The sequence below is a fragment of the Xenopus laevis genome, chromosome 2S (genome assembly GCF_017654675.1).
Source record: "Xenopus laevis strain J_2021 chromosome 2S, Xenopus_laevis_v10.1, whole genome shotgun sequence".
In the NCBI taxonomy this organism is placed as follows: domain Eukaryota; kingdom Metazoa; phylum Chordata; class Amphibia; order Anura; family Pipidae; genus Xenopus; species Xenopus laevis.
Window position 1 is genome coordinate 52,622,427 of NC_054374.1, and position 27,071 is coordinate 52,649,497.

Consider the following 27,071-nt stretch of genomic DNA (forward strand, 5'->3'; position numbering starts at 1 on the left):
AATGTTAATTTATTGAGGTTAAGCACTAGCACTTTGTGGGATAAATTATTTAAAAGGGGGGGAACTCATAGACACTGGATCACGTGACCTAATGGTTTAACTGAAAACAAATCACACAGTGATAATATATATTCTTTTGTATTTTTTCTGATTAAGAAGACGGGGATACTTTTCTTCTTTTCGCCTATACATTCATAGCTGTTGTAAACTCATTTAAAAATATTGGCTGTCAATCAAATATTGGCTGCACCTCCTCTATGCCTTTGGCATAGGGGTGGGACAGGCAATTACTTTCACTTTCCATTCAGCACTTTCTAGATGCCACTGCTCTCCCCACATTCCCCCAGTTCTCTTAACCATTTAATTGTGTAGCCAGTGCATAGGGATGGACATCAGGTCCCCCATTCTGGTGCACAAACAAGATTCTGAGATGATGCAAGGCTTGCCTTAATAACAGTGTCGACAAAATGGCTCCTGCCTGCTTGGTATAATTATGAAATCCCATTATATAGTGTAATTAAAGTTCATTTTGCTTGCCTAACATGATAAAATAGGATTTGGAATAATTTTTTTGGGTGACAGGTCCGCTTTAAACATTCCAGCTCAGTCAAAAGGTATTCTGACTGAATTACTTTCTGCTGGAAAGACTGGAAAAAGCTTTAACTTTCGAAGAAGAAGGTAGTGATAAAAGGAATAGCTTGGGAACAACAAAGTATATACCAGCTCCTGTCATAGGCACATCATTTTCAATTTTTTTTTAATCAGAAATGGTTTATCACAGAAAAAAGGAAAAAGAACTAACTCGTATAACTGCACCTTCCCATCCACAGCATCCAAGTCTCATGCGTGTAAAGAAGTAAATAAAACGTAACTTTTAATGTAAAATTTAAAATTAATAACATTTTACATTAAAAGTTACGTTTTATTTACTTCTTTACACGCATGAGACTTGGATGCTGTGGATGGGAAGGTGCAGTTATACGAGTTATTTTTCCTTTTTTTCTGTGATTTAATATTTATTATCTGACTCTGCACACCATTCTCCTATAACTGATGGTTGGTGCTCCCCAATATCTAACTTTCGTAATCAGAAATGGTAGGCACTGACAAAAGGAAGAAGTTGAGGCATCTCCTTAATGTGAATAATTTAGGACAACTGATAATGCCTAGCTTTCTACTATACAGAGCAACAGAAGTCAAGCTACAGAAAACATGTTGGGCGACATGTACAGTTTATACAGATTATGCAGAGATACTTTAAGTTCCAGAATTCTACACTTCAACACTAAAAATTGAGAGGGAGAGATTGACCATGTCAGGCTAAGCTGAAGAGGAGAAATGGAATCTGCAAGTCAAAGGCAGACTATCCTCCACTCGTATTCCCTTTAACATAGGGTAAATAAGTAAAGTTTTTTTGTGGGTCTGTTTTCCTGGTTCTTTAGGTGAAAAATGACAATAAATCTTAAAGAATCGCAAACGAATATAGAATGGCTACACATGTTAAGACTTTTTCCTAACAGGTATTACCTTTCTGTAAGAATCTTCTATTGTTGGGTCATACTTTTCCACAAAAATTCCTTGAACAAACTGTACTGTCTGTAGAGGAACAAAATGTATAGGCAACAGTAATCTTATTGAAAAAATAAAACACAGTGCTTCACAAATTTACAATGCTACAGTTGTAACAGCCCCCTCCTTACAAACAATTAGAAATTTTGTCTATTATGAACTATTCATACAGTTTTTAGTCTATTACACAACAGGCTGTAGCAAGGACAAATGGGGCAACAAAATTATTGTAATAGCCATTTGCTGATAAGTCACTGGTGCTTCCATTATTGTGCCCATCAGCTGTATATTAGGTAGGCATTCATGTTAGAATCAACTCAATTATATAGGGACAAATGTTTTTTGGGCACAACTTAGCATACTAAAATGAAGGCATTGTTTTGGAAACTCCTGGAGCACCAGCTGCAATAATCATGAGAGGTATCTTGCAAATGTGATGTTCACTTTTTAAATTAAAACACATTAAGTTGTGTCAGTAGATAAGGTTCTGTGGCAATGCAAACAGCCAACTTCTGTAAGGAAAAGAACAAAACGCCATGTCATAACAAGCAAAACTGCATATCTGCGTTCCACGTTGGTGAATAGAACAAGAATTGGCATAAAAACAGCAATGGTCATAACATGACAAATAAAACATAATGCAGTCCATTTTTTGTATTTTTTTTATATGCGCATCCCAAAAAATATAAGGTGAGCCCTTGAAAGACAAGAAAGAAGATGTTGTCTTTAAGGCAACTTGTATCAGTGTTGTCACTCCACCAGTATGCCCCTGTTATTTAGGGCAGCACGGTGGGTCAGAGGGTAGCACTTCTGCCTTGCAGAGCTGGGGTCTTCAGTTTGAATCCGGTTTGAGGACTACCTGCAAGAAGTTTCCTCATGCCTGTTTGGGTTTTCTCTGGGTACTTCAGTATCCTTCCACACTCCAATAACATTCAGGCAGGTTATTGGCTTCTGATAAAATTGTACAAATGGGGGATGTTATTTCTTTTTAAAAAGCAAAGGACCAAATTACTAAAATTACATGTCACAATTCAAATTAGCCAAATGACAGTGACATATAAGGGCCAATTTATCTTGAATCAAAAAATATTTCAGCCGTTGTATCTAGCTATATTACATAAGATAATGACATGCCACATATACATATGTAAAATATAACTCACCAAAGCAGACTTTCCAACACCTCCTGAGCCAAGGACCACGAGCTTGTACTCGCGCATAATGGGATTATTTTTGTTTCACAACAGTGCAGTCTAAAGATAAAAAAATTGCATGTAGTTTTTGTTTTTAAAGAAAACTGCAGCACATATAGTATTTAAAGGAGAAGGAAAGCTATGGAGGCATTTTATTGGCAATAGATTAGCTGCAATAGTGCAAGCTAGAATGCTATATTTATTCTGTAGAATGTTTTACCATACCTGAGTAAAAAGCTCTAGAAACTCTGTTTGTTTAGGATAGGAGCTGCAGTATTAATGTGGTGTGACATCACTTCCTGTATGAGTCTCTCCCTGCTCTAGGCTCAGATTACAGTAGAGAAGGGGGGAGAGGAGCAAACTGAGCATGCTCTTGCCCAGGGCAATGAGGTTTAAGCTGAAGGCAGGAAGTCTGATACAGAAGCCCATGAGTACACAATAGAAGGAAAGAAATGCAGTATTTCTTTTGACAGGGGACTCAGAGCAGCACTACTTTGAGGGTTTACTGGTATATTTAGGTGGAACTTTCTGATGAGGCTTACTTAGTTTTAACCTTTTCTTCTCCTTTAAAGTCCAACATTTTGAGTGAAAGAAACAACTACCCTTCTGCAAAAATTCGTACAGCTCTAGAACAATTTTATTGTTTTTTCAATTGGTTTACAAAGTATTCTAGGTTGAAATCCTATGATTTGCTTACACCTTTCATAATTTTTTATATTTTGCATTGGTAAATATACTGTAACAGCATGCAACTGTAATAAAAGATTGGACGATCAATACCAAATGGGAACAATGCAAGTTACCAAAAATAAAACTGCTGCCAAAAAATGTGCCACATTTTAACTGTATTTAATAAAAAAAAAATTCTATTAAAGTGATACGGACAATAAAAACTACCCTTCAAAATAAGAATGTACATCAAAAATTACCTAAAGGTCATATTGTAGTTTTTTGCTGACTGGTCTTGTTAGTTTTACTGGAAGTTCCTAAGCCTGACAGTTTTGCCAACTTGTTTGTCCTTTACAGTTTCAAATGCTAATGGCTGGGGAGGACAGCTCTGAACTGGCATGTTTGGAGCAGGCTAACGCTCAGAGCATCCTGGAAGGCAGTGTCTCTAATACAGGTGGTGGGGGGGAAGGTTTTAGTTATAGGGGATTCAATTATTATAAAGGTGCATAGGGTAATCTGTCATAAGGACCCTTCATGCCAAACAGTCTGCTGCTTGCCTGGTGCTAGGGATCGGCACGTGGTGGAACGAGTGGACAGATTATTGGGAGGGGCTGGAGAAGACCCTACGGTATTGGTACACATAGGTACCAATCATAAAGTTAGAGGAGGTGGTGAAGCCCTCAAAAATTATTTTTAAATTAAAAAAGACAGCGGGAGCTTAGAGAGATAAATGCCTGTCTGAGAGATTGGTGTAAGAAGGAGGGATTTAGGTTTTTGGAAAACTCTGCTCATTTCTCAATCGGCTACAGGCTGGGATGGGCTGCACTTCAATGATGATGGTGCAGCTGTTTTGGGGGAGAAGATGGCTAGACAGTTGAGGAAGATTTTAAACTAGGCATGGGGGGAGGGTTCAGAAAAAGAATTCCTGGTTAGATGAGGTAGTGGGCAAAGGAAGAGAAATTGGGGAGGAGATTTGGTTGGGGGTACAGTTAAAGAAAAGGGAGGACCACATGTCATATGTTCAATATGGTACCATTAAATATTAAATGTATGTTTGAAAACGCAAGAAGTCTGACTGGTAAAATGGTAGAGCTGGAGGTGCTGGCACTGGAAGGAAAATATGATGTGATTGGTGTGTTTGAAACATGGCTGAATGCGTTGCATGACTGGGCAGATAATATCAGCAGCTATACTTTGTTTCAGAGGGACAGAGGCAATAGAAATGGAGGAGGTGTATGTCTGTTTGTTAGGCATGATTTAAAAGTGAATATAAAGGAGGAGGTGCTGGAGTCTTATGGGTTGAGCTCTTCAACAATTGTAAAGAACCCAGCAAATTAAGGAGTATGCTATAGACCGCCTAATGTAAGTGAGCAGAAGGAGGCTAAGCTCCTGATGCAAATAGAAAAGGCTGATGTTTTGGACAAAGTAATGATTATGGTCTAATGACCCAGAACGTATAGCGAATGTGAAAGTAATTGAACCACTGGGTAATAATAACCATAATGTGATATCATTTAATGCCTGGTGCAAACAAACAAATTATACACTGGGGCAACAAAACCCTGAATTTTAGAAAAGTTAATTTTAGTGCCTTGAGGGCTACCTTTCAGAGCATAGATTGGAGGCATTATGTTTAAATCTAAACACATAGAACAGAAATGGTTGTCATTTAAAATGACATTAAATCATTACTGTTCACAATTTATTCCCTTAAGGAGTAAATGAAGAAGCACTGAGAATCACCCAATGTGACTTCTTATAGAAGTAAAGACGTTAATAGGAAACAAGAGAAAGGCTTTTAAAAACGACAAGTCTGTAAGGACAGACGCTGCATTTAATGAATATGAACACTATAAAAAACAGCAATCCGGAATGCAAAACACATTGCGGCTCAGGCTATGTCTAACCTCAAAAAGTTTTTTAAGTATATTAATAGTAAAAAGATGCAGGTTGAGAGTGTTGCTCCTTTAAATAATGGTACTAGTATGGTTGTAACAGATACAGAAAAGGCAAATGTGCTAAATCAGTTATTGTCTTCAGTGTATACAATAGAGGAGCAAGAGTTCCCAGGCTCACTTTATAGCTGCACTGGTGGCTTAGCTCAATCTAGTCAGTAGCTGATTTAGGATATGATTCATAAAGGTTTAATAAAAATTAATGTAAACAAGGTGCCAGAGCCAGGTGGCATACAATCCGGGTTCTAAGAGAGCTTAGTTTAATTTTAGACCAGTCCTTATTTCTGACTTTCTCAGATTTAATTTCATCTGGTATGGCAACTACAGTATGGACTGGAAAAAAAGCTGATGTCATTAAAATATTTAAAAAAGGGATTGCGATGTGATCTATTTGGATTTTGCAGAAGCGTACGATACAGTGCCCCACAAACTAATGCTTTCTAAACTAAGGTCTGTTGGGCCTAAAGAAGTCATTTGCACATGGATAGGAAACTGGCCACAGGATCGGGTACAGAGGGTGGTTGTTAATGGTACATTCTCTGCTTGGAATAAGGATCTTAGTGGGCTCCCTCAGGGCTCGGTATTGGGTCCAGTTTTATTTAACTTGTTCATTAATGACTTAGGGGGAGGGTATTCTAAGTAATGTATCAGTGTTTGCAGATGACACAAAACTATCCAGCCCAATCAATTCCATCCAGGATGTGGCATCCTTGCAACAGGACCTTGACAAACTGGCAATCTGGGCAGCTAAGTAGCAAATGAGAGTCAATGTTGATAAATGTAAAGTCATGCACCTGGGATGTAAAAATATCCAAGCCCATGATACCCTTAATGGGACTGCACAAGACAAATCCATAATGGAAAGGGACCTTGGAGTCCTTGTAGTGCTTTGCTGCAGCAAGCAATGCCAGTCAGAAGCATCAAGGGCAAATAAAATCTAGAGTTGTATTAAAAATAGTGTAGTGTAAAACTGAGCTTTTAATGCATTTACCTTGTAAAATGTGACACAGAGCAAATGTTGAAACCACAGAGAACAGGTACCAATAAGAACAATTTACACAGTGTTTTTCAGAGGATACAATTAATATTAATTAATAAGTATAAGTATGTTATTTAAAACAATTCTTCTATGACCTTGTGCTGTGCAGTTATGCCTTTTTATGGCAATGTGTATCTTAACCTCCCTCTCGAGTATATTTAGATATACTTATTCACCCTTCAATTAATCACTGGCAAAAAAACTAAGCAAGCAAAAAGGCAAGCAACAACCATATTTGTACTTTTTTTATTTTAATAGGGCAATTCTGCATAATATTCTTAATATAGGAAATAAAAACATGGATTCTTACAATGAAGAGTTCAAGATTTCTTCTTCAGGACAGCTTTAAATGGGCTGTTCACCTTCCACTTTTTTTCAGTCCAGCTGTTTTCAGATTGTTTCCCAGAAATCTTTTTTTCAATTGCTTTCCATGTTTTATTTTTGACAGCTTTCTAAACTTGAAGTTTAATGTTTAAAGGAGAAGGAAAGCTATGGAGGCATTTATTGCCAATAGATTAGCTGCAATAGTGCAAGCTAGAATGCTATATTTATTCTGTAGAATGTTTTACCATACCTGACCTCTGTTTGTTTAGGATAGCAGCTGCAGTATTAGCTTTGTGTGACATCACTTCCTGACTGAGTCTCTCCCTGCTCACTTATAGCTCTGGGCTCAGATTACAGCAGAGAAGAGAGGGGGGGAGGAGCAAACTGAGCATGCTCATGTCTGGGGCAAGGAGGTTTAAGCTGAAGCCCATGTATACACAATAGAAGGAAAGAAATGCAGTGTTTCTTTTGCCAGAGGACTCAGAGCAGCACTACTTTGAGGGGTTACCTGTATATTTAGGTGGACCTTTCTGATAAGGCTTACTTAATTTTAACCTTTCCTTCTCCTTTAAAGGTTTTGGTCACCTTCCAACACTTATGTTTTCAGATAGATCAATAGAAATAGCGACTTTTTCTTTTACTTTCTATTGAAGTTTAAAAGAACAGTTCAGTGCAAAAATAAAAACTGGGTGAATAGATAGGCTGTGCAAAATAAAAAATGTTTCAAATATAGTTAGGTAGGCACAAATGTAACATATAAAGGCTGGAGTGACTGGATTTCTAACATAACAGAATGTAAAATCTTACTTTAAATATTCATCCATGCCCCCATGGCAGTGTGTCTGAACAGTACTTGACCTGATTATTTAGTGCCACAATTTGATTCATTTCTTTAAAGAAAAAGATGGACTTGAGTCACATAGAGGTGCCAGTCAACACCCCCCACCGTTTATTTCAGGCTTTGTATGCCCTTTCTTGTCCAAACAAACATCAACCCTAGAGTTTATAGAGACATCACAGTCTATAGATCCAGTCGGCAGATGTCATTACGAGCTGGCACACATTCTTGGTCTAGAATGCAAGAAATAACTTGTTTCTTAGTTTCATTCTAAATTGCTGGGCAGTCATATCAACAAATGTTAATGCACTTCAATGAAATATTACTGCCCCAAGCTTTCTTCCTTAAAGGAAGAAACAGTAACACCAAAAAAAATGAAAGTGTTTTAAAGTAATGACAATATCATGTAGTGTTGCCCTGCATTGGTAAAACTGGTGTGTTTGTTTCAGAAACTCTACTATAGTTTACATACTAACAGCTGCTCAGAGGTCACTGAGCATGTGAGTGTTGCGGGCACTTTTCAAGGATCATTTCTGCTATAGAAGCTGAAACTATAGGCTAGCACAATAGGTTTACTATATAAAATATTCATTTTTAGGGTTTAGTTCTCCTTAAATTTACTGGTTGGCTTTTGCTTTCATGAATAACTATATGGTATTAAAAACAGAATAAAGAAATAGATGTAAGATTTAAACCTACACTTCAGCAAATTGTAGGGAACACAAAAGCAGTTATGAATAATTTAAATACGCCCTATGTACCAAAGCCATAAGCATAGAAAAAAAAATGAAAAGCCAGTATTAAGTGACACTGCATTTTACACAGCAGGCAGAAACTCTTCTTTCTGTCTTTACACAATGACTTTAGGGGTCAGTTTAGTTCTAGAGGGGTGTAATTATTACAGAGCTTTATATTTGCACCATTTCACAGCTTTTTTTGTCATGTTGATGGGTTTTACAGGTGTCAATATAAACTGCCATCTATAATCTCTTAATCTAATATCAGAGCTCACGGTAAACAATCACCACTTTTAGCAACCACTAGACAGTCATATTCCAGTGAAGTCTATAAAGTCTATAAATACATGGACCAATATACTACTCAAATCTTTAGTGAAAATAAATATGCATAGGCTATGGAAACTACCTAAGACTAAAGCTGGCCATAGACGCAAAGATCCGATCATACGAATCAACGTACGATTGGACTTTCCCATCTCCCGACCCTCCACTAAACATTCAGATCAAAGTCTTACCATTCCGATCAAATAAAGTAGTAAAAGAACAGATCAGCCAATGTACTACCTCTGACAGCAATCGTACGATAGTTATGTCTGACAAAGTTAGTGACACTCTACACACACACAGGCCGAAAATCGTACGAATACACGATTCGCACGATCGGATCGTTGCATCTATGGCCAGCTTTAGTATGTAGCATGTTTCCATTTCGGTTGGAAAACTAAGTACTCGGATATATGTTCCATTCATGCTGTAACCTATGCCATCGAATGTATATTCATGTCCATTAAATAGAAGATAGATCACAGCTCTTTTTCTGCTGGTGCACAAATACTCTCTTGGAAATGCTAACATGTCTGTGCAATATTCATTTGCAAGTAAAACACACTGGCACTTTCAAGTGATTAAGATTAAAAACTAATGGTGGGTATCTTAAAGGGGTTGTTAACCTTCATATAACTTTCAAAAATGTAACAGTTCATGTAAAAATAACAAGCTTTGCCATATAAATGTTTAACAAAAAATGTGCAGTTGATGAGATATTCACCTCAGATGGATCCCTTTGCAGATGGGGTCCTTTCATCATGGGCCCCCTGTTGGAGGGGTCGCCGACCCCCAAAAACGCAACAGTGACTGTTGTACTTCCTTAGTTTACATCATACACACTCCTGGCAGAAGCAGGAAGTGCACACATGCAGCAGTTTCTGAAGCTTAACTGTGATTGGCTGATTCTCCTGTCAGTCTGCTTCTCATCCCTAGTCAGTGTGGTTCATTTGCATATACACTGCTCTGTAGGGAGGGGCTGAGCCAGCGTGTGAGGAGAGGAGAAGTCTTTTGGTGAGACTTGGTGTGGCAGTATATCTGCACAGAGAAGTTTCTTATGTGAAGGGGCTGACTTGAAGGAGGTGAATGTTTAGTTCTGTGTTTGTGTTGGGAGGACAGGGTGTCATATTCACAGGGGGAAGAGAAGTGTGCAGGTGGGCACAGGCTTGTGTGGGGTAGAAGGAGGGAGCTGCTGTGTGAAGGGATAAGTGATCTGTGACTGATCCACATGGAGGGAGGAGGGCTTCATGGAGTGTGTGTGTGAGGGAAGGTAAAGTCAGTGCTGGGTGGAAGGTCTGTCACTTGTGGGGGACATGTGAGGAGGGAGAACTCTGTCTTTTGTGTGTGTGTGGGGGTGACTGTGTTATAATGGGGTTTGTGAGGAGAAAATGTAATGTTAGTACTTGGGGAGGGCTGGTGAATAGTCTCATGTGGAGGGAGAGCTCAAGTCACTTTCAGGCAGGGCTCAGCTGACATTTCTCACTGTTTGGGGGTAAGTTGTAAGTGGACAGACTCCATTTTCTAGAGGGGAATAAGTGTTGAGAGGATGTCTTCATCTTGTTTACGGAGTGTGTCTTTCATATGATATAAATGTACCAATAAATGAGCAATACAAGCACATCACCTTGGCAGTGTTCTTATTGTGTCTGTATTCTATACTCAAATGACTCTGCACTTTTCAAAAACAACTCTGCCTGTGTCACATACATTACATTTTAGCAGTATTTGCTGAAGTAAGAGGATTTCTTTTATTAATTACTCTATAATCATTACACCAGGCAGCCCTGGGATTTATTATTAACCTTCAACTCCTGTGTACCTGTGTCAATGAAGGAAAATATATATATATTTGTTTCATTAGAGAATTGGAAAGGACTTTGCAGTGGTATTTTTTACTTTTCACACACAGTAAGGGATTTCTGATAATTGTGCAAATATGAGGATATAAAGTAATAGTATTAAAAGGCAATAGCAGAAGAACTGCCTGTTGGACAATAGTGAATTGTGTGTGTTTGTCAGATTTAATAGACAAAAAATGTCCTGTGTGCATCAATGTTTGTCCAAGGGGAACTACCTTTGCTTGTACCAGAGAATACCACTTATATAAACACAATGCTGCTAGTACTTAAACTCACCCGTTTTCTGTAAGAAATCAGTCCCTATAGCCTGTGATATATGTTTTCCTTTTAATAAAATTGCTATTTAATCTTATTTATACACAAACGACAAACCATACCAGCTACAGGAATTTTTTTAATGGTTTTGAAAAGAAGGGTACTATTACATATCAGCCAAAAGCAGAATTCCTAGACTACTGGCACACATGGAGATTTGATGTGGTTCAGGTATGGGACCTTTCATCCAGAGTGCTCAGGACCTGGGGTTTTTCAGATAGCAGATCCAGAATTTGGATCTTTATACCTTAAATCGACTAGAAACTGAAGTAAACATTAAATAAACCCAAGTACAAGCTACTGTTTTATTACTACAGAGAAAAAGGAAATCATTTTTTAAAAATGTGGGTAGAATGGAGTCTGTGGGAGACAGTCTTTCTGTGATTCAGATCTTTCTGGATAATGGGTTTCTGGATTATGCATCCTATACCTGTAGTTAATGTTTACTATGGGCAAGAAATCTCATGAAAATTCTTTCTCCTTGCCAAAAAATCATAGTGGTGATCCAGTTTAATATCAGGAAAAAAAGGCAATGTTACTGGGATTCATTTGGATTGCTGCATAATGTATTTTATGTATTTTTGGCAGACTTGTCACCAGTGGCAGGATAGATTTACCACAGGCAGCACATCTGTTTCTTTGGGCTATACTATAATATATAGCAAACCAAAAGTATGACTTATCAGATTGTGTAATTAGAGAAAATTCACTCCTAGGGCTCATACACTGGGGTATTATTTTATGCATTTGATGTGCAGGTTTGAGTGTTTCATCAAGATGCCACATGCTGCATTTTCTTTCCCATACTGACACAGACGCATGTAAGCTCTGAATGCAGGTGGAATGCAACATTCTGTGTTTGGCGCTTACATGGGCCTGTGTCACTACTAGGGATGCACCGAATCCACCATTTTGGATTCAGCCGAACCCCCGAATCCTTTGTGAAAGATTCAGCCGAATACTGAACCGAATCCTAATTTGAATATGCAAATTAGGTGTGGAAAGGGGAAACCATTTTTTACTTCCTTGTTTTGTGACAAAAAGTCACACAATTTGCATATGCAAATTTGGTTCGGCCTGGCACAAGGATTCGGCCTAATCCGAATCCTGCTGAAAAAGGCCGAATCCTGGATTCGGTGCATCCCTAGTCACTATGAGTTGTGTGCGTTTCAAGGAGAAAAGTGTCTTAAATCAGTAAATCAGACTGAAAAACCCAAATAAGCATGTGCATCCACATGCATCTGATCCACCTGCTGTTTTGATTACCCTGTGACAGAATAAAATGTGCACACATGTACTTCACCCATTACATATACTGGCATTGTACACTATAGCCCAAGGTTACTGTGTAATGATAGCTACTACACCACCATTCTCATTCTTCCTCCCCTGTTCTAGTCTGGTGCATTTGCAGTAGATACATTGCAGGAGCATTATGTACTGTGCATGCAAAAAACATGGTAGATCACTTCTGTGTTTTGCATTTGCATCCTTCTCTGCACTAAAAATTGCAGCAAATCTCTGCACTCCAAAGCAAAGTGCAAATACCTGCTTCCCCCAAAGAATGCCGTACTACCTGCATTTGAAGTTCTAAATTGAGCCCTGTATTTTAACACTGTATATGCTGGCAGAAAAGGGCTCTATCTGCCAAGAACGTACTAGGAACCTTATTGACCAGATTTGCATGTATGAGTGAGTGGGGTTAAATGTAGTAGTGGGATTACATGTATGAGTGAGATTAAGCATATGAGTGAGTGGGATTATGCATGTGAGTGGGGTTACATGTATGAGTGGAATTATGCATATGAGTGAGTGGGATTATGCATATGTATGTGTGGGATTACATGTATGAGTGGGGTTATGCATATGAGTGAGTGGGATTATATCTATGAGTGGTATTATGCATATGCATAAGTGGGATAGCATGTATGAGTGGGATTATGCGTATGTGTGAGTGGGATTATGCATATGAGTGAGTGGGATTATATGTATGAGTGGGATTATGCATATGTGTGAGTCGGATTACATGTATGAGTGGGATTATGCATATGTATGTGTGGGTTTACATGTATGAGCGGGATTACATGTATGAGTGAGATTAATCATGAGTGAGTGGGATTATGCATGTGAGTGGGGTTACGTGTATGAGTGGGATTATGCATATGCGTGAATGGGATTACATGTATGAGTGGGATTATGTATATGCGTGAGTAGGATTATGCATATGAGTGAGTTGGGTTACATGTATGAGTGGGATTATGCATATGCGTGAGTGGGATTACATGTGTGAGTGGGATTATATGTATGACTGGTATTATGCATATGCGGGAGTGGGATTATGCATATGTATGTGTGGGATTACATGTATGAGTGGGATTATGCATATGTATGTGTGGGATTACATGTATGAGTGGGATTATGCATATGAGTGGGATTACATGTGTGAGTGGGATTATGCATATGCGTGAGTGGGATTACATGCATGAGTGGGATTATGCATATGAGTGAGTGGGATTACATGTAGGAGTGGGATTACATGTAGGAGTGAGTAGGATTACACATACTTGCTAATAAAGTTACATTACAAAACAAAACTTCTGAGCAAGGACATCAGGTGTGGCTGGATATACAAATATAAATGATGATGTAGCTGATAGAAAATGGCCGCCTGGTTGAAGCAGATCTTGTATTCAAGAAAACACTAAATTGCGGATAATGGAGGGGAAAAATACAGAGACAATGATGAATTTTGTGTGGGAAATATGTAACCAATTTAAAGACATGGTAAGGGTTTATAGCAGGGGTCCCCAACCGCCGGGCCACGGACACTCCCGCACTGGGCCGCCGAGCCCAGTGCACAAAAACGAGGCGCGTCGAATTGGATGCAGGCGCACCAAAATTGGACGCCGGCACTACAAATTTGCTGCCGACCCCACCCCCCCTGGTCGTCGCAAAAAAAAAAAAAAAGGACCCCTGGTTTATAGAGTTTACATGTCCATTAATGTATATGATTATTTGCATAGTAAAAATGTGTTCGATTTGGGATATGCTGGTCTTTTTACCTATGTGAGACTCTCAAGTAATGCACATAAAATAGCAGCCAATGCAAGGGAGAAATTAACCAATGGCCTTTGAATTTATGTGACTGCTTACAAGTGCAAAAGCAACCAATGAATTACAAGGGGAGGGCAGTATCAATGTCCAATAAGAACCAAGTAAGGGCAAAGCCTGAGAGGGATGATGTAATCATATAGGAAGTGCAGGTGTAAAACAGGCCACTCCCATCCTTCAGAAAACTGATCAGAGAGACAGGAGAAGGGCAGATTTAAATGGTATATAAACTAGCTTTTACAATGACCTTTTTTTGATGTCAAATGGGTTTTCTAACACAATGAGAGCATTTTTAGTGGTTTAATAAGATTTGGACATTGAAGGTTAACAAATGCATCAAAACACTGTCACAGCAGTCCTCAGGTCCACAAACTTAAATCCCACTGTTTATGCAATGATAGGATTTAGAGACCCTTAATATTATTTAGCTAAGTGACTACAGTTAGAAATAACAATGCAGAGGAAAACTCCACCACTGTTAAATGCATTTTAGGCAGGGGGGGGGAAAGAAGATTTAACCTTGCTATGTGTAGCAATACTAAGGTCTGAAAAGCTGGCATTAGTGGCTGAAAAACACTGCAACATTTTCACGTGGGAATGGTAAACTAGCGTTGAATTCTTATGAATGACTGCAGTGAATAATGGGAAAGGCAATATACATCTGTTCAAATATGACTTGGTGTTTAATACGCCACTGTGTCAATCTTTTGAGTGTTTTATTAGCAATTATCTGCTCTCTGGGTAAGGGATAAAACACACAAAACTCGCCCTGCCATTCACTTTTATGTCAATTGCCTGCAAAGGCAGAAATAATTACAACACAAAAATCATACAGAAAGATTTGAAAAAATGTTACAGTAGTATCCTAATATTTGCCATTTTCTCCTCTAGGGAACAGTATCAAAAATGGCATCAGTTGCCTATAACTCAGGGGTAGGGAACCTGTGGCTCCAGAGCCTCATGCGGCTCTTCATCCTGCGGCTCAGTCTTGCGGCTTTGCCTGTCAGGTCGTATTTACAGCCCGCGCACCTGCTGGTGGCTTCTTGAGTGTGCGACCGTGGTAAGCTCACTCAAGAAGCCGCCAGCAGGTGCGAGGGCTGTATAGACATCCCAGGAGTGGCAAGACTGAGCCACAGCAAGATGATTCATCATGGTCCTTACCGCGGTCACACACTCAAGGCAAGAGAGAGACGATCAGCATATGGAGATTCAGAAACAGAAGTCACATTAAACAGATGAGAACACTAGCATTTAATAGGGCTATCCAGTGTTTAATTTATTTCAAAGTAGCCTTGCATATACACAATGCACTTCTGTTTGTTGTATTCTGTTGTTGTAACAGTTAAAATTAAAAAAAGGTTAAAAAAGTTTATAAGCTGTGTTATGTTTTGCGGCTCCAGACTATTTTTCTTTAGTGGGAGAGGGGCAAAATGGCTCTTTAGAAAAGGTTGCTGACCCCTGCTATAACTGTTCCAAATTCCTACATACAGTACATTTTTTGGGGAAATGTATAAGATGTACAATCCCCAAGATTCAGTTTGGCTTTGGCTGAACAGCAGGAACTTTTTCAAGGCGTTTATATGTCCAAATCCTTGGTTTAATTCAAATGAAATGCAAACCCTCAATACTATGTGACTTTAATTGCATGCAGGGCAGCCATCAGGGGGGGACAGGGGGGAGAGTTGTAGGGGGCCCCGAGGGTAAGGGGGGCCTGGCCACGCCACACTTACTTAAATTGCCGGGCCCCCCACCTTTCTGAGAGCTGCTGACTTTGCGAAGGTATGGACGTTTAAGGGGCCCTGGCCACCAATTTTCTTATAATGTGGGGGGGGGGCCTGGCCACCAATATTGGCCATCAATTTTTTTTTCTCATGTGGGGTCCTAGCCACCAATATTTTTTAATGAGGGGGCCCTGGCCACAAATGTTTTTTTTATGGGGAGCCCTGACCACAAATATCTTTTTATTTTTTATTAACATGTGGGAACCCTAGCCACCAATATTTTTTTTATTTTTTTACTGTGTGGTGGGGGGCGGACCTGTGGGGTGGGGAGGGAGGACCTGTAGGTGGGGCTTGCGGTGGGCGCAGCCCAGGGGGCCCAGGAAATGTTGTCGTATGGGGCCCTGTGATTTCTGATGGCGGTCCTGATTGCATGACAATATTTAACATTACCATGCTGTTTGAAACTACTCCAACCCTGCAATTCTGGAAACAGGTATAAGGATTAACATTTATATAATGATAGGATTTAGAGCCCTAATTATTATTTAGCTAAGTGACTGCATGAAAAATGATGGGGTCTCACAAGCCAATAAGAAATTTTCCTGATGTAGCTGTTGCAGTTAAAGACATGTTCAGCTAGCCTAATCCTTAGGATGTAGTGACCAAGGTCACAGATGGCAGAGTGCACCTGAGTTGTGGCCAGCTCAGCCCCTCCAAAATTCCCCAACCTTCCCAGCCTCACTGTGATGACCAAAACTGCTTGCCACATTTAATCATATACCAACGCATTAGGTGTGGGTATATAAATCATCACGGTGGACCAGACTGGCCATGGGTTGGGTGTAGACAAAAAATGTGACCCAAGTAAGACTGGGTTTAGACAGAGGCACAGAGCTCAAAACTCTAGGGGGCAAATTCACGAAGAATCAAAGTTGCGCCAGGCGCAACTTCGCCGCACTTCGCCAGGCGAATTTTCGCCAGCGCTCCGCAAATTCACTAAAATGCGAAGTTGCGCACAGGGGTAGCGAAAGGTTGCGGAGTTGCGCTAGCGTTGTTTCGCTATATAAAGCGAAGTTGTGCTAGCGAAGGCTAATTTGCATACGGCGCGAAATTCAAATTTCAATGGAGGAACATGTATCTGCACTACAAATGCCTAGAAAACCTTCAAATCTGCAAATAAAAATTTTATTTTGCCCTACACATGTGCCCACTGGGAGGAAGGGGAGCCCCAAAAATTTTTCGATCTTTTTCAGCCTATCAGCCATCATGTAGAAAACACACGCCAGCGTTTTTTGGGACTTAGAAAAAATTTTGACTTTTTTTGAAACAATCCCTATCTACTCTATTGCGCTTCGCCAGGTCTGAGGTGGCGAAGGAAGTCTAGCGTAAAAGGTAGCGTTCGCTACACTGCGCAAGTTACAAGTAACACTAGCGAAACTACGCCAGCGTTCGTTAGTGAATTTGCGCAGTAGCGAAAATGCCAAACGCTAGCGAATTAACGCTAGCGAATTAACGCTAGCGTTCGGCGCTTCGCGCCTTAGTGAATTTGCCCCTAGGAGTGCACCAATACATAATTTTTTTATTATATTTTTTGGACTTTCTAAATTAATAATTATGGTACACAAGAGGGAAAATGACAAACCCCCAACAAAAAAACCCCCACCATTAACAGAACTACCACCATGGCATAGCTAGCTAAAAAATTCTTCCTTAGAGGAGAAGAAAAGGCAACAATCACTGGAAGATGCCAAAAGTTAGACCCCTGCCCCCCCCAGTGATTGTATTCACTTATTCGATACCCCAGGAAGGTGCTCCTATCAGCGGGAAATTGCCCCAGCCCAGGGTTCTCCCAGTGAGTATAACGAGAACAACTCTTTCTGCTTCGTCTCTCTGAGTGAATCGCCAAACTTAAACGAGAACTCAACCCCCCAATTAATAAAAGCCCCTACATACTAAGCTAGATAGTCCCCCCCCTTCCTGCTCCCCCCTGCATACTTCAATAGGCCTAAAAATATCCATAAAACATTTCACACCTATAAGTTTAGAGTAAGCAAAGCGGAACTCATGGGCACCAACTTTCGGATCTTCGGATTTCTAGCACTTTTGGTGCATGCGCAGTCAGTACTAACAGGAAGACCACTCCAACTGCACATGCGACAATACTGTGCTCTATTACAGATGGAGGCCGGCCATCCGGAAGATAGCGCCCACAAGCTCCACTTATTCTGCACTGATAGGTAAGAAATATTTTAGGGACATTTTCAGGGCTATTGAAGTACGTGTGGGGGGAGCTGGGAGGGGGGGCTATCTAGGTTAGTAGGTAAGGGCTTTCTTAATTGGGGGGTTGAGTCCTACTCCTAAACACCAACTTTTCACTTAGTATGCCTCGGTCCCATGATTTTGAAGAAAGAAGAAGTGGAAGCAGACGACTGAGAAGAACCACAGGTTGGGGCAGTTTTGTACTAACAGGAGAGCCGCTCAGGGTATCAGGTAAGTGATTACAATCAGTAAGGGTGCCTAACTTTTGGCATACCCAAACAATTGTGACTTTCCTTCTCCTTTAACAGACACCAGAAATGCAGAATCTATTATGTCAGCACTGCATATACTATAATGTGGCATTTAAAGGGTTAAATCATTGCATGATAATTTTACCTGCTTTCCTGAGCATGTATAGAGTTTCTCCAGTATTACTGGTCTTCAACTGCTAAATGTGATTGATGTCTTATCTACAAACATAAGGATAATAATAATCAATAAAATGTATATATTACAAAGCACAAAAATATTAAAACATAGAATATAGTATAATACAGAAAGACTACAACACATGTTGCTTCTATGTAGTTTCAAATAAATGAGCATTTTCTGTAATGCTATACTATTTTTTGGAGCATATGCTCTCAACTAGATACCTAATAAATTTATTCAAGTTTCAGAGGATTAAAGGAAAATGGAACTAGTCACACTGTATTTTTTCACATTTGTTACAGCATAGTTCTTTTTTGTAATGTCTAAAGAGCTAATAAAGATGAAATGGTGTTCCAGTTTTTATAAATAAAAACGAAATAAAGAACTTGAGTGAAAATTATAAGTGCAGTGTGCTTATATGTTATATTAACAATCTATACATACTTTTTTGCTTTACAGGTGCCAGATCGCGTCCCTCAAGCCCTGTTCCAATGACTGTACACCTACTTCTGTTCAATGAGCATAATGGTTACAGTGAAGCAGGCTATCTGCATGTGTCTCCTTTATCTGTGTGCAGTGACAAGCAAGGGATTATTAGCCAGTGGGTGCATACAGAGCGGATTTTGTCACCGAGAAGCTATATATGCATTTTGTGCAAAAAACAGACGTGTGCGCTGCCAGGTTGATTCCATTCATGTCTGTGCACAAAGATAGAGGGGTGGAAAGCAGTGGATAGACATCAGCGAGAGCTGACCCGTGTACCATTAATCCTAGCTGTATGTCTTAAATGTTAACTTTAGATGGCCATACATGCAGAAATCCACTTGTTTGGCGAGGTCCCCAAACAAGCTGATCTCTCCCCGATATGCCCGCCTAGAGGTGGGCAATATTGGGCTGATCTGATTGTGGCCCTAGGGACCAATGATGAGTGCACAACGCTTAGAATATAGGCGGTCGGACTGAGAACCAAATTAACGAATCAACGGGATTTTCATCTATGCTATATGCCTCTTTTATATGAAACTACAAGGTTAGCAATTAGGGCAAAGTTTCCACTTGCATTTTGCAGACATTATGTGTAGCTGCACTGACAGCCACAGTGTGGTCCGGATTGCAGCTGCACGGAGATAAGTCTAAAAATGCATGCATTTTCTGAGCTCTGCTCTGTGTTATTGCATTCAGGCCGACTTTCTCTCGCTCAGTGCAGCTACACAAATCTGTAAAATTGAGCATATCTGCTTCTCGCCACCTGCCTACTATATGCAGGCTGCTGCAGCTCAATATAAATAACCTAGAACGTGTTACAACAACCATATGCATTAATACAAATCAATTAAAACTAGGCTGGATCATTAGTTGGCCTTTAAGCTAATTCAACACAGCGGCTGAGCTGATTCTCTTTGCAGGCCCATTGGGTGACTTTGGCCTTAAAGAAGAAGCAAACCCTTAATTTAAAAAAAAAAAAAAACCCTACCCCTAACCTACATGGACCCCCTCCCGCCTCCCCCCCAGCCTAGCTGCATCCAAATGTCCCTAACTCTTTACTTACCCCCCCCCCCCTCCATGCAGATTCTGTCCAGCGGAATTCGCAGGCATCTTCTTCTCTTCAGTAGTCTTCGGAATGAGACCGGCGGAGCGGTGTATGCGCAGTTGTAGCAAATTTTCTTGCGACAACTGCGCATGCGCTGAAGCTCACGAAAATTGCCGAAGCGCCAGTCTCATTCCAAAGATTACAGAAGCAGCTAAAGGTGGTGCCCTTGAACTCCGCTGGACAGAATCTGAGTTAGGGGCATTTGCCCGGGGTAGCAACTAGGCTGGGGAGGGGGGGGGGGAGTTTTTTTTTAAATTTTATTAAGGTTTGTTTCTCCTTTAAGGCTAACGCCAGATGGGGCTGTTTTTCTCAAAACAGCCAAAGCAACTTCACCCCACTCTGTTGTCTGCACTAACGGACAGAGCTTCAGCCTGTGTGCGCACAGAGTGGATTTCAACAAAAATGCTGATCACACAAAATATGCTTTAAGTGTCTGCACTAACCGGAACTGCATCGCCTGTGTGCAAACACCAGAGTGAGCGGATTCTTGTAGGGGAGGCTTTTTTATGTTAAAAGACTATACCTAGACCTTTAAAAATACAATCTTAAATTGACTATACAAGCTCAGATGTGTTTGGGCAGTCAAGCTCCCCAAACAGGTGGCAAGCTTGTATAGGTAAAGGATTTTTAAGTTCTCTGGAAAACTGTGGCAAATAATAGTGCTTTAAACTATTCATTCCCTTTAACAATTCATATACATGGCACAAACAGGCAAAGTTGTGCCTGTAACAAAATATACAAAAATATATATTTATGGGCAAAACTCATTCCCAGGTGCTCTCTCGTTCTCTTAGAAATGTCCTCTATCCTTACAGATTTATAAACAGAATTAGTGTCAGTTTTTTGCACTAAGCATTTCTTTAGCACCAACTGAGCAGTACGGCAGGATGTGACTTGTGGTATCAAAGTTTAAACTTCCTGTAGTCAATCCACTCCTGCCTACTGACTCGCCGTTTATGATATAAAAAGCCTCCAAGTAGGAGGAGAAAAGTATGAGGCAAACAAACTCAGCAAATATGGCAGAAGGATAATCATTACTGCGGCATGATTTAACAAATACCATGATTCAAATGTGTGGTGCTGCAGCATTAACACCCCTGCCTGCGGAAACAAACGTGTTTCAGTAGGGGAAGAGGAACCTCGAAGGGGAGAAAGAGCATGTTGCAAATAGCAATTGAGGGTGGCAGGTAGACTCAATGAGCAATTACTGAATAACTTCACAAGCAAGTAAACAGCAAATAGTAAACACAGAACCCCTAAATTTGTATAATAAATAAACACTGACAGAGAACTGGTGCTGCTGATCATCATCTCAAACAAAACAGTCATATGGACAGCATAAAGGACTTCAATATGTCTTTGAGGACCACAAACTCTACAGGTTTCCACTTTTCCAAATAAGGTATATTTCCATAATGTGGATCTCCATACCTGGAGTCTGTTAAAAAATCATTTAAATGTGCATTTTTTTATCATTACAGGGAAACTTACAAAATGAAGTTATTTGGTTAAACTGGACTCTTTCTAGAAAAAAGGTTTCCAGATAAGGGATCCCATACCTGTATTATCTGGTTGCTGGGCACACTAAACACAAAAACCAAGCTGTGTTTGTCTGAATACCTGTCTGAATGTATTAAGAGAATAGGGTCTGAAAAGAAAGATGTTCAATTAAAAACTCCAAACAGTCACATGGCACTTTAAAGGGTCATATAAGAGAATATATTTAAAGGGCTAGTAAACCCAAAGTGTCCAGCAGAATTATGCTAGCAAGAAGGGAATACCTAGTACGAGACTGTGTCTTCTTTGGCTCAAAGCACACAGAGACTCTAGTGAGCATTTTGAGCCAACGATTCCAAGTGGAAAATAAAACGGAACAAATAGCTATCCTTTATAATTCACATTAGAAATATTTAAAACATAATAAATACAATAAATTCAGCCCACCCTAAAAGGAAATTTTCCTAAATTTGTCCCTAACTGTTGCTGCACCTCAAACACAATATTTGCCCTAGTAATCAATCTATAAAGAAAAAAATTACATAAGTACAAAGTCATATAAAACTGTTATCCCTCACTGAGGTCTTGGATTTGGATTTGATTTTGACCAGAGAACTACCTGCAAGTTTGGTGTTCTCCACATATATCTGTGGGTTTCCTCTGCGAATGCTTCTCAAAATCCAAAACAATCTCACTTTATATGAACTGCCCATAAAATTAAATCTCATGCCAAGAAAATAATTTATTAAACAAGCAAAATAATAGTTAATGTTGAAGGGGTTGTGCACCTTGGAGTTAAAGGGGTTGTTCACCTTTGAGTCAACTTTTAGTATGATGTGTAGAGACTGATATTCTGAGACAATTTGTAATTGGTTTTTATTTTTATTATTTAAGGTTTTTGAGTTATTTAGCTTTTTATTCAGCAGCTCTCCAATTTGCATTATAAACAATCTTGTAGCTAGGGTCCTAATTAACCTAGCAACCATGCATTGATTTGAATAAGAGACTGGAATATGAATAGGAGAGGAACATACTATAAAGATGAGCTATAAAAAGTAGCAGTAATAATAAATGTGTAACCTTACAGAGCATTTGCTTTTAGATGGGGTCAGCAACGCCCATCTGAAAGCTGGAAAAATTCAGAAGAAAAATGCAAATAGTTCTAAAACTGTCAAAAATAAACAATGAAATCCAATGGAAAAGTTGCTTAGTATTGGCCATTCTATTGCATACTAAAGTTTACTTAAAGGTGAACTACGCCTTTAACTTTTAGTATGAGGTAGAGAGTGATATTCATGGTGTCCCAACTTTGTCTTTTGCAAGAGAACAGAAAAAAACTGTAATGCAAACTCACAACCACCCCATATTGGGTTAAAAAAAACGAACTTGTTGCCCAGTCCACACCCTTATTATGATGCCATGTGCCAAGTCATACTCATTCTGCTTTCAACATGATATATATTTACATAGTTACATAGTTTAATCGGGTTGAAAAAAAGATAAAGTTGATCAAGTTCAACCTCTCCAAATGATACCCAGCATCCATACACTTAGCCCTCCACTCCATACCTTCGCATAAATTATAAATACCTATATCTTTACTAACTATAGAGATTAGTATCACAATAGCCTTTGATATTAAGTCTGTCCAAGAAATCATCCAAGCCACTCTTAAAAGCATTAACAGAATCAGCCATCACAACATCATCCGGCAGTGCATTCCACACCACAATCTCAATGTCCTCCTGTGAAGAACCACCTACATTGCTTCAAATGACAGTTCTTTTTTTCTATTCTGAAGGGGTGGCCTCTGGTGCGGTGATCCTCTTTATGGGTAAACAGGTCCCCTGATATTTGTCTATAATGTCTTCTAATGTACTTGTAAAGTGTAATCATGTCCACTCAAGGCACCTTCTTTCCAGAGAAAACAACACCAACCTTGACAACATACCCTCATAATTTACGTCTTCCATCCATCTAACCAGTTTAGTTGCATGTCTCTGCACTCTCTCCAGCTCATTTATACCCCTCTTAAGGACTGGAGTCCAAGATTGCACTGCATACTCCAGGTGAGGCCTTACCAGGGACATATAAAAAGGCATAATTATATTTTCATCTCTTGATTTAAAGGGATTGTTCACCTTAAAACAATTAGTTGTTTTCCGATAGATCACCAGAGATAACGACTTTTTCTAATATTAAAGTGTCTCTTTTCACCTTCTAAAGCAGCTCTCAGAGGGAGGTCGCTGACCCCCTAAAATGTTCTAAATTGGTACATTTAGTTGATACATTTCTTATCTTTGTCCCTGCTGAGCAGAATCTCTGGGTTTCATTACAGGCAGCAATTAGAATTGATACAATATTTGCTAATACTCCAGAGATGCTGGTGAGAAATGTATCAACTAAATGTTGCAAAATTGTAACAGTTGAGAGTCTGCAACTGAATTACTGAGCTGCCAGACTGAAACACCACAGACAGGAACATTCAACTTTAAACTTTGATTTTGGAAAAACTGTAAAAAATAAATAATGGAAAGCAATTGAAAAAAAGTCTTTATTTCTGGGGAACAACCTGAAAACAACTAAACTGAAAAATGTGTTTGGAAGGTGAACAACCCCGTTAATGCCATTTTTTATGCAAGACAGAACTTTGCTTTACTAGCCACAGAATGACACTGCCCAAAATTAGACAACAGGTTATCTACAAAAAACCCTAGATCCTTCTCATTTAATGAAACCCCAACACACTGCCATTTAGTGTATAACTTAAATTTATATTATTTTTGCCAAAGTGCATAACCTTGCATTTATCAACATTGAACCTCATTTTGCTGCCCAGTTTTCCAACTTAGACAAATCACTCTGCAAAGTGGCTGCATCCTGCATGGAACCTATAGTTCTGCACAATGTATTATCATCTGCAAAAACAGAAACAGTACTTTCAATGCCCACCTCCAGGTCATTAATAAACAAGTTGAAAAGCAAAGGACCTAGTACAGACACAACACTGGTCCAATTAGAAAATGTCCTATTCACCACCACTCTTTGTAGTCCATCTTTTAGCCAGTTTTCTATCCAGGTACAAATACTATGTTCCAGGCCAACATTCCATAATTTTACCAGTAACCTTCTGTGTGGCACTGTATAAAATGCTTTAGCAAAGTCAAAGTAAATTACATCCACTGCCATCCTAGAATTGAGGTCCCTGGTCACCTTCTCATAAAAAGAAATTAAGTTAGTCTGGCAAGATCTATTATGCATAAAACAATGCTGGCACACACTCAAAGTATTATTATTTGCTATGAAGTCCAGTATCTTATCCTTTATTAAACATTCGAAAAGATTTCCTACCACGGAGGTCAAACTCGCCTATAGTTTTAAGGCTGAGACCGTGACCCCATTTTGAATAGTGGCATCACATTAGCAATTCTTCAGTCTCTCTGCACCATGCCAGATCTCAATGAAACCTGAAAAATTAAGTTAAGAGGTTTGACAATCACAGAGCCTAAGCTCGCTAAGTACCCTGGGCTGAATACTATCTGGCCCTGGCCTTTGTTTATCTTAACATGTTCTAGTCTCTTTTGAATTTTCTCATGTGTGAACCAGGCATCATTAGTTGTTTTACTAGAATTGGGACTATTAAGAAGGAAACCTTCATTAACTGGTTCCTCATTTGTGTAGAGTTGTAGACAGACGAAAAATATGAGTTTAAAATCTCAGCTTTCTTTTGTTCTTATTAACCAGCTGACCCCCTCTGATATTACAGGCCCCACCCTTTCCTTTTTCATTTTTTTTTTTACTATTAACATATTTAAAAAATTATTTTGGATTATTATTACTGCTTGCTTCCTTTGCCATATCGATTTTAGCTTGCCTGATTTTTTGCATGATTTATTGGCCTCGTTGTACCAATAAATCATGCAAAAAAGTTATTCCAAAATTACTTTTTATGTCAATTATGAAAAAAAGTATCAAGCTGAATTCTAAACAGAAAACCAAACTGATGCTTTCTATAGTGTGATTGGATTTATCATGGTCTTTCTGTAGGGCATGGGTTGCCAAACTTTTTTTTTTTACCTGTGAGACATTAAAAATGTTTCTGGAGGTGCAAAATAATGGCAGTGAGTGGCTCTTTGGTGACACATATGTGGACTAACAACAGGAGGCTCTTTTGGCAGTGCATCTGGTCTACATAAAAACAAAACGTGCCTCCAAGCCAGGAATTCTAAAATAAGCACCTACTGTGAGGCCACTGGGAACAATATTCAAGGGTTGGCAAGTAACATGGTGCTCAGGTACCACTAGTTAGCGATAACTTCTGTTGGTTGTCCCCACACTTACAGGGGCAGATACACCACCAAAAATACAGGTCTTGTTCAAATGTGGAATTTGAGGGGGGGGCTCTGTACCGAACCGTACAGGAAAATACAACTGGAAATATACCAGTAACCACTAATCCCTGTGATTGTTGACCTGTACAGTGGTAGGGAGCAATAAAAAGGAACTCCAAAATGTCAAGACTGCCTAATCTGACTGTTCACCAATCACACCCAACTACAGTCTCAAGATCCTGCCTCAGATGTGCAAACCGTAGAGACCAGAACTCACTGGTCACCAATCACGAACTTCACAAGCCAGTAGTATAACAGGACAAGCAGTCAGGGCAACAAGTGCCCCAGATGCACACGTTCACCAAGAGCAACAAACGGCTGGTGACTGCAGTAATGGGCTAACCCTGTGTGTATATTAGTGACAGAAATACACTGCCACAGCTCGGAAACTCGCAGTCCTGGGCTGCTCATTTCGTTCCGAAAGGGTTTACTGAGCGAGCTGGGAACGGTGGGACTGTAGGTGGACCGACAGTGTCAATTAATCTCCCAGCAGCCGAACTTCCAGGGAGGTACAAAAGGTACATTGTCTGTATGCAGCCGGCAAAACAGGCCTCAGCCTCGGCCTTTCCAGTAATACAAGGAAGCGTTGCCTCGGCCTTTCCAGTAATACAACTACAAGGAAGCGTTGCCTCTGCCCAGAACCCTCCTTACCGACAACTTCACTTCTTTCCCACTAGGAGCCCTCAAAATACCCCGACGTTCACTCAGATTCTTCTTTTTTTTCTTTGCGGAGAACCCCCCTCTTTCTTCGTTGGAAAAACAAATTAGCAACACCAAAACGACGCGGAAAAAAATAAAACAAAAAAATAGCCCTAACAGCTGCCCGCAAAGCCACACGGGGACACGCCTAACTAGGAGCGGGCACGCGCACAGCTTGCAGGATGGTGTAAAGGGAGGTGCCAGAGCTGGGGGAGGGCAAGCGAGCCCATTCGGCCGAGGATTAGCCAATAGTAAACGCGTAGCAGAGAATGTCATTACGTGCTTAGACAGGGACAAGATTGATGGGAGCGCGCTTAGTAGCGTTTACCAATGTATTCTAATAGTTCCTTCTGCTGTTAGCCATGGTGGTTTAGACGAAAGTTCCGCTTCTGCTGGCACATTCTAAAGGATATGCTCTCTCAAAGAATTACAATCATAACGTGGACGCTTTATTGTCTTTTTCCACTTTTAAATAAAGTTATTTGTATAGTTGTTTTATTGCATGACAAAGGCACACGGTGCAATTTAAGAGAGTAGGCAAGTAA

General features: G+C 39.8%; 1 protein-coding gene across 5 annotated transcripts in view; it reads right to left on the reverse strand.

Annotated features, from left to right (window-relative positions):
* The window catches only part of rap1a.S (RAP1A, member of RAS oncogene family S homeolog), a 41,854-nt gene extending 15,126 nt beyond the window's left edge, over window positions 1-26,728 (reverse strand). For 2 of the 5 annotated variants that reach the window (XM_041583059.1, XM_041583060.1), the window contains exons 1-4: window positions 26,479-26,728; window positions 18,313-18,386; window positions 2,733-2,822; window positions 1,528-1,596 (exon numbers count right to left, since the gene is read on the reverse strand). In XM_041583059.1, the coding sequence (XP_041438993.1) occupies window positions 1,528-1,596; window positions 2,733-2,789 (126 nt within the window). In that variant the 5' untranslated portion in view covers window positions 2,790-2,822; window positions 18,313-18,386; window positions 26,479-26,728. 5 annotated transcript variants of the gene reach the window in all.
* Window positions 26,729-27,071: the final 343 nt, after the last annotated feature.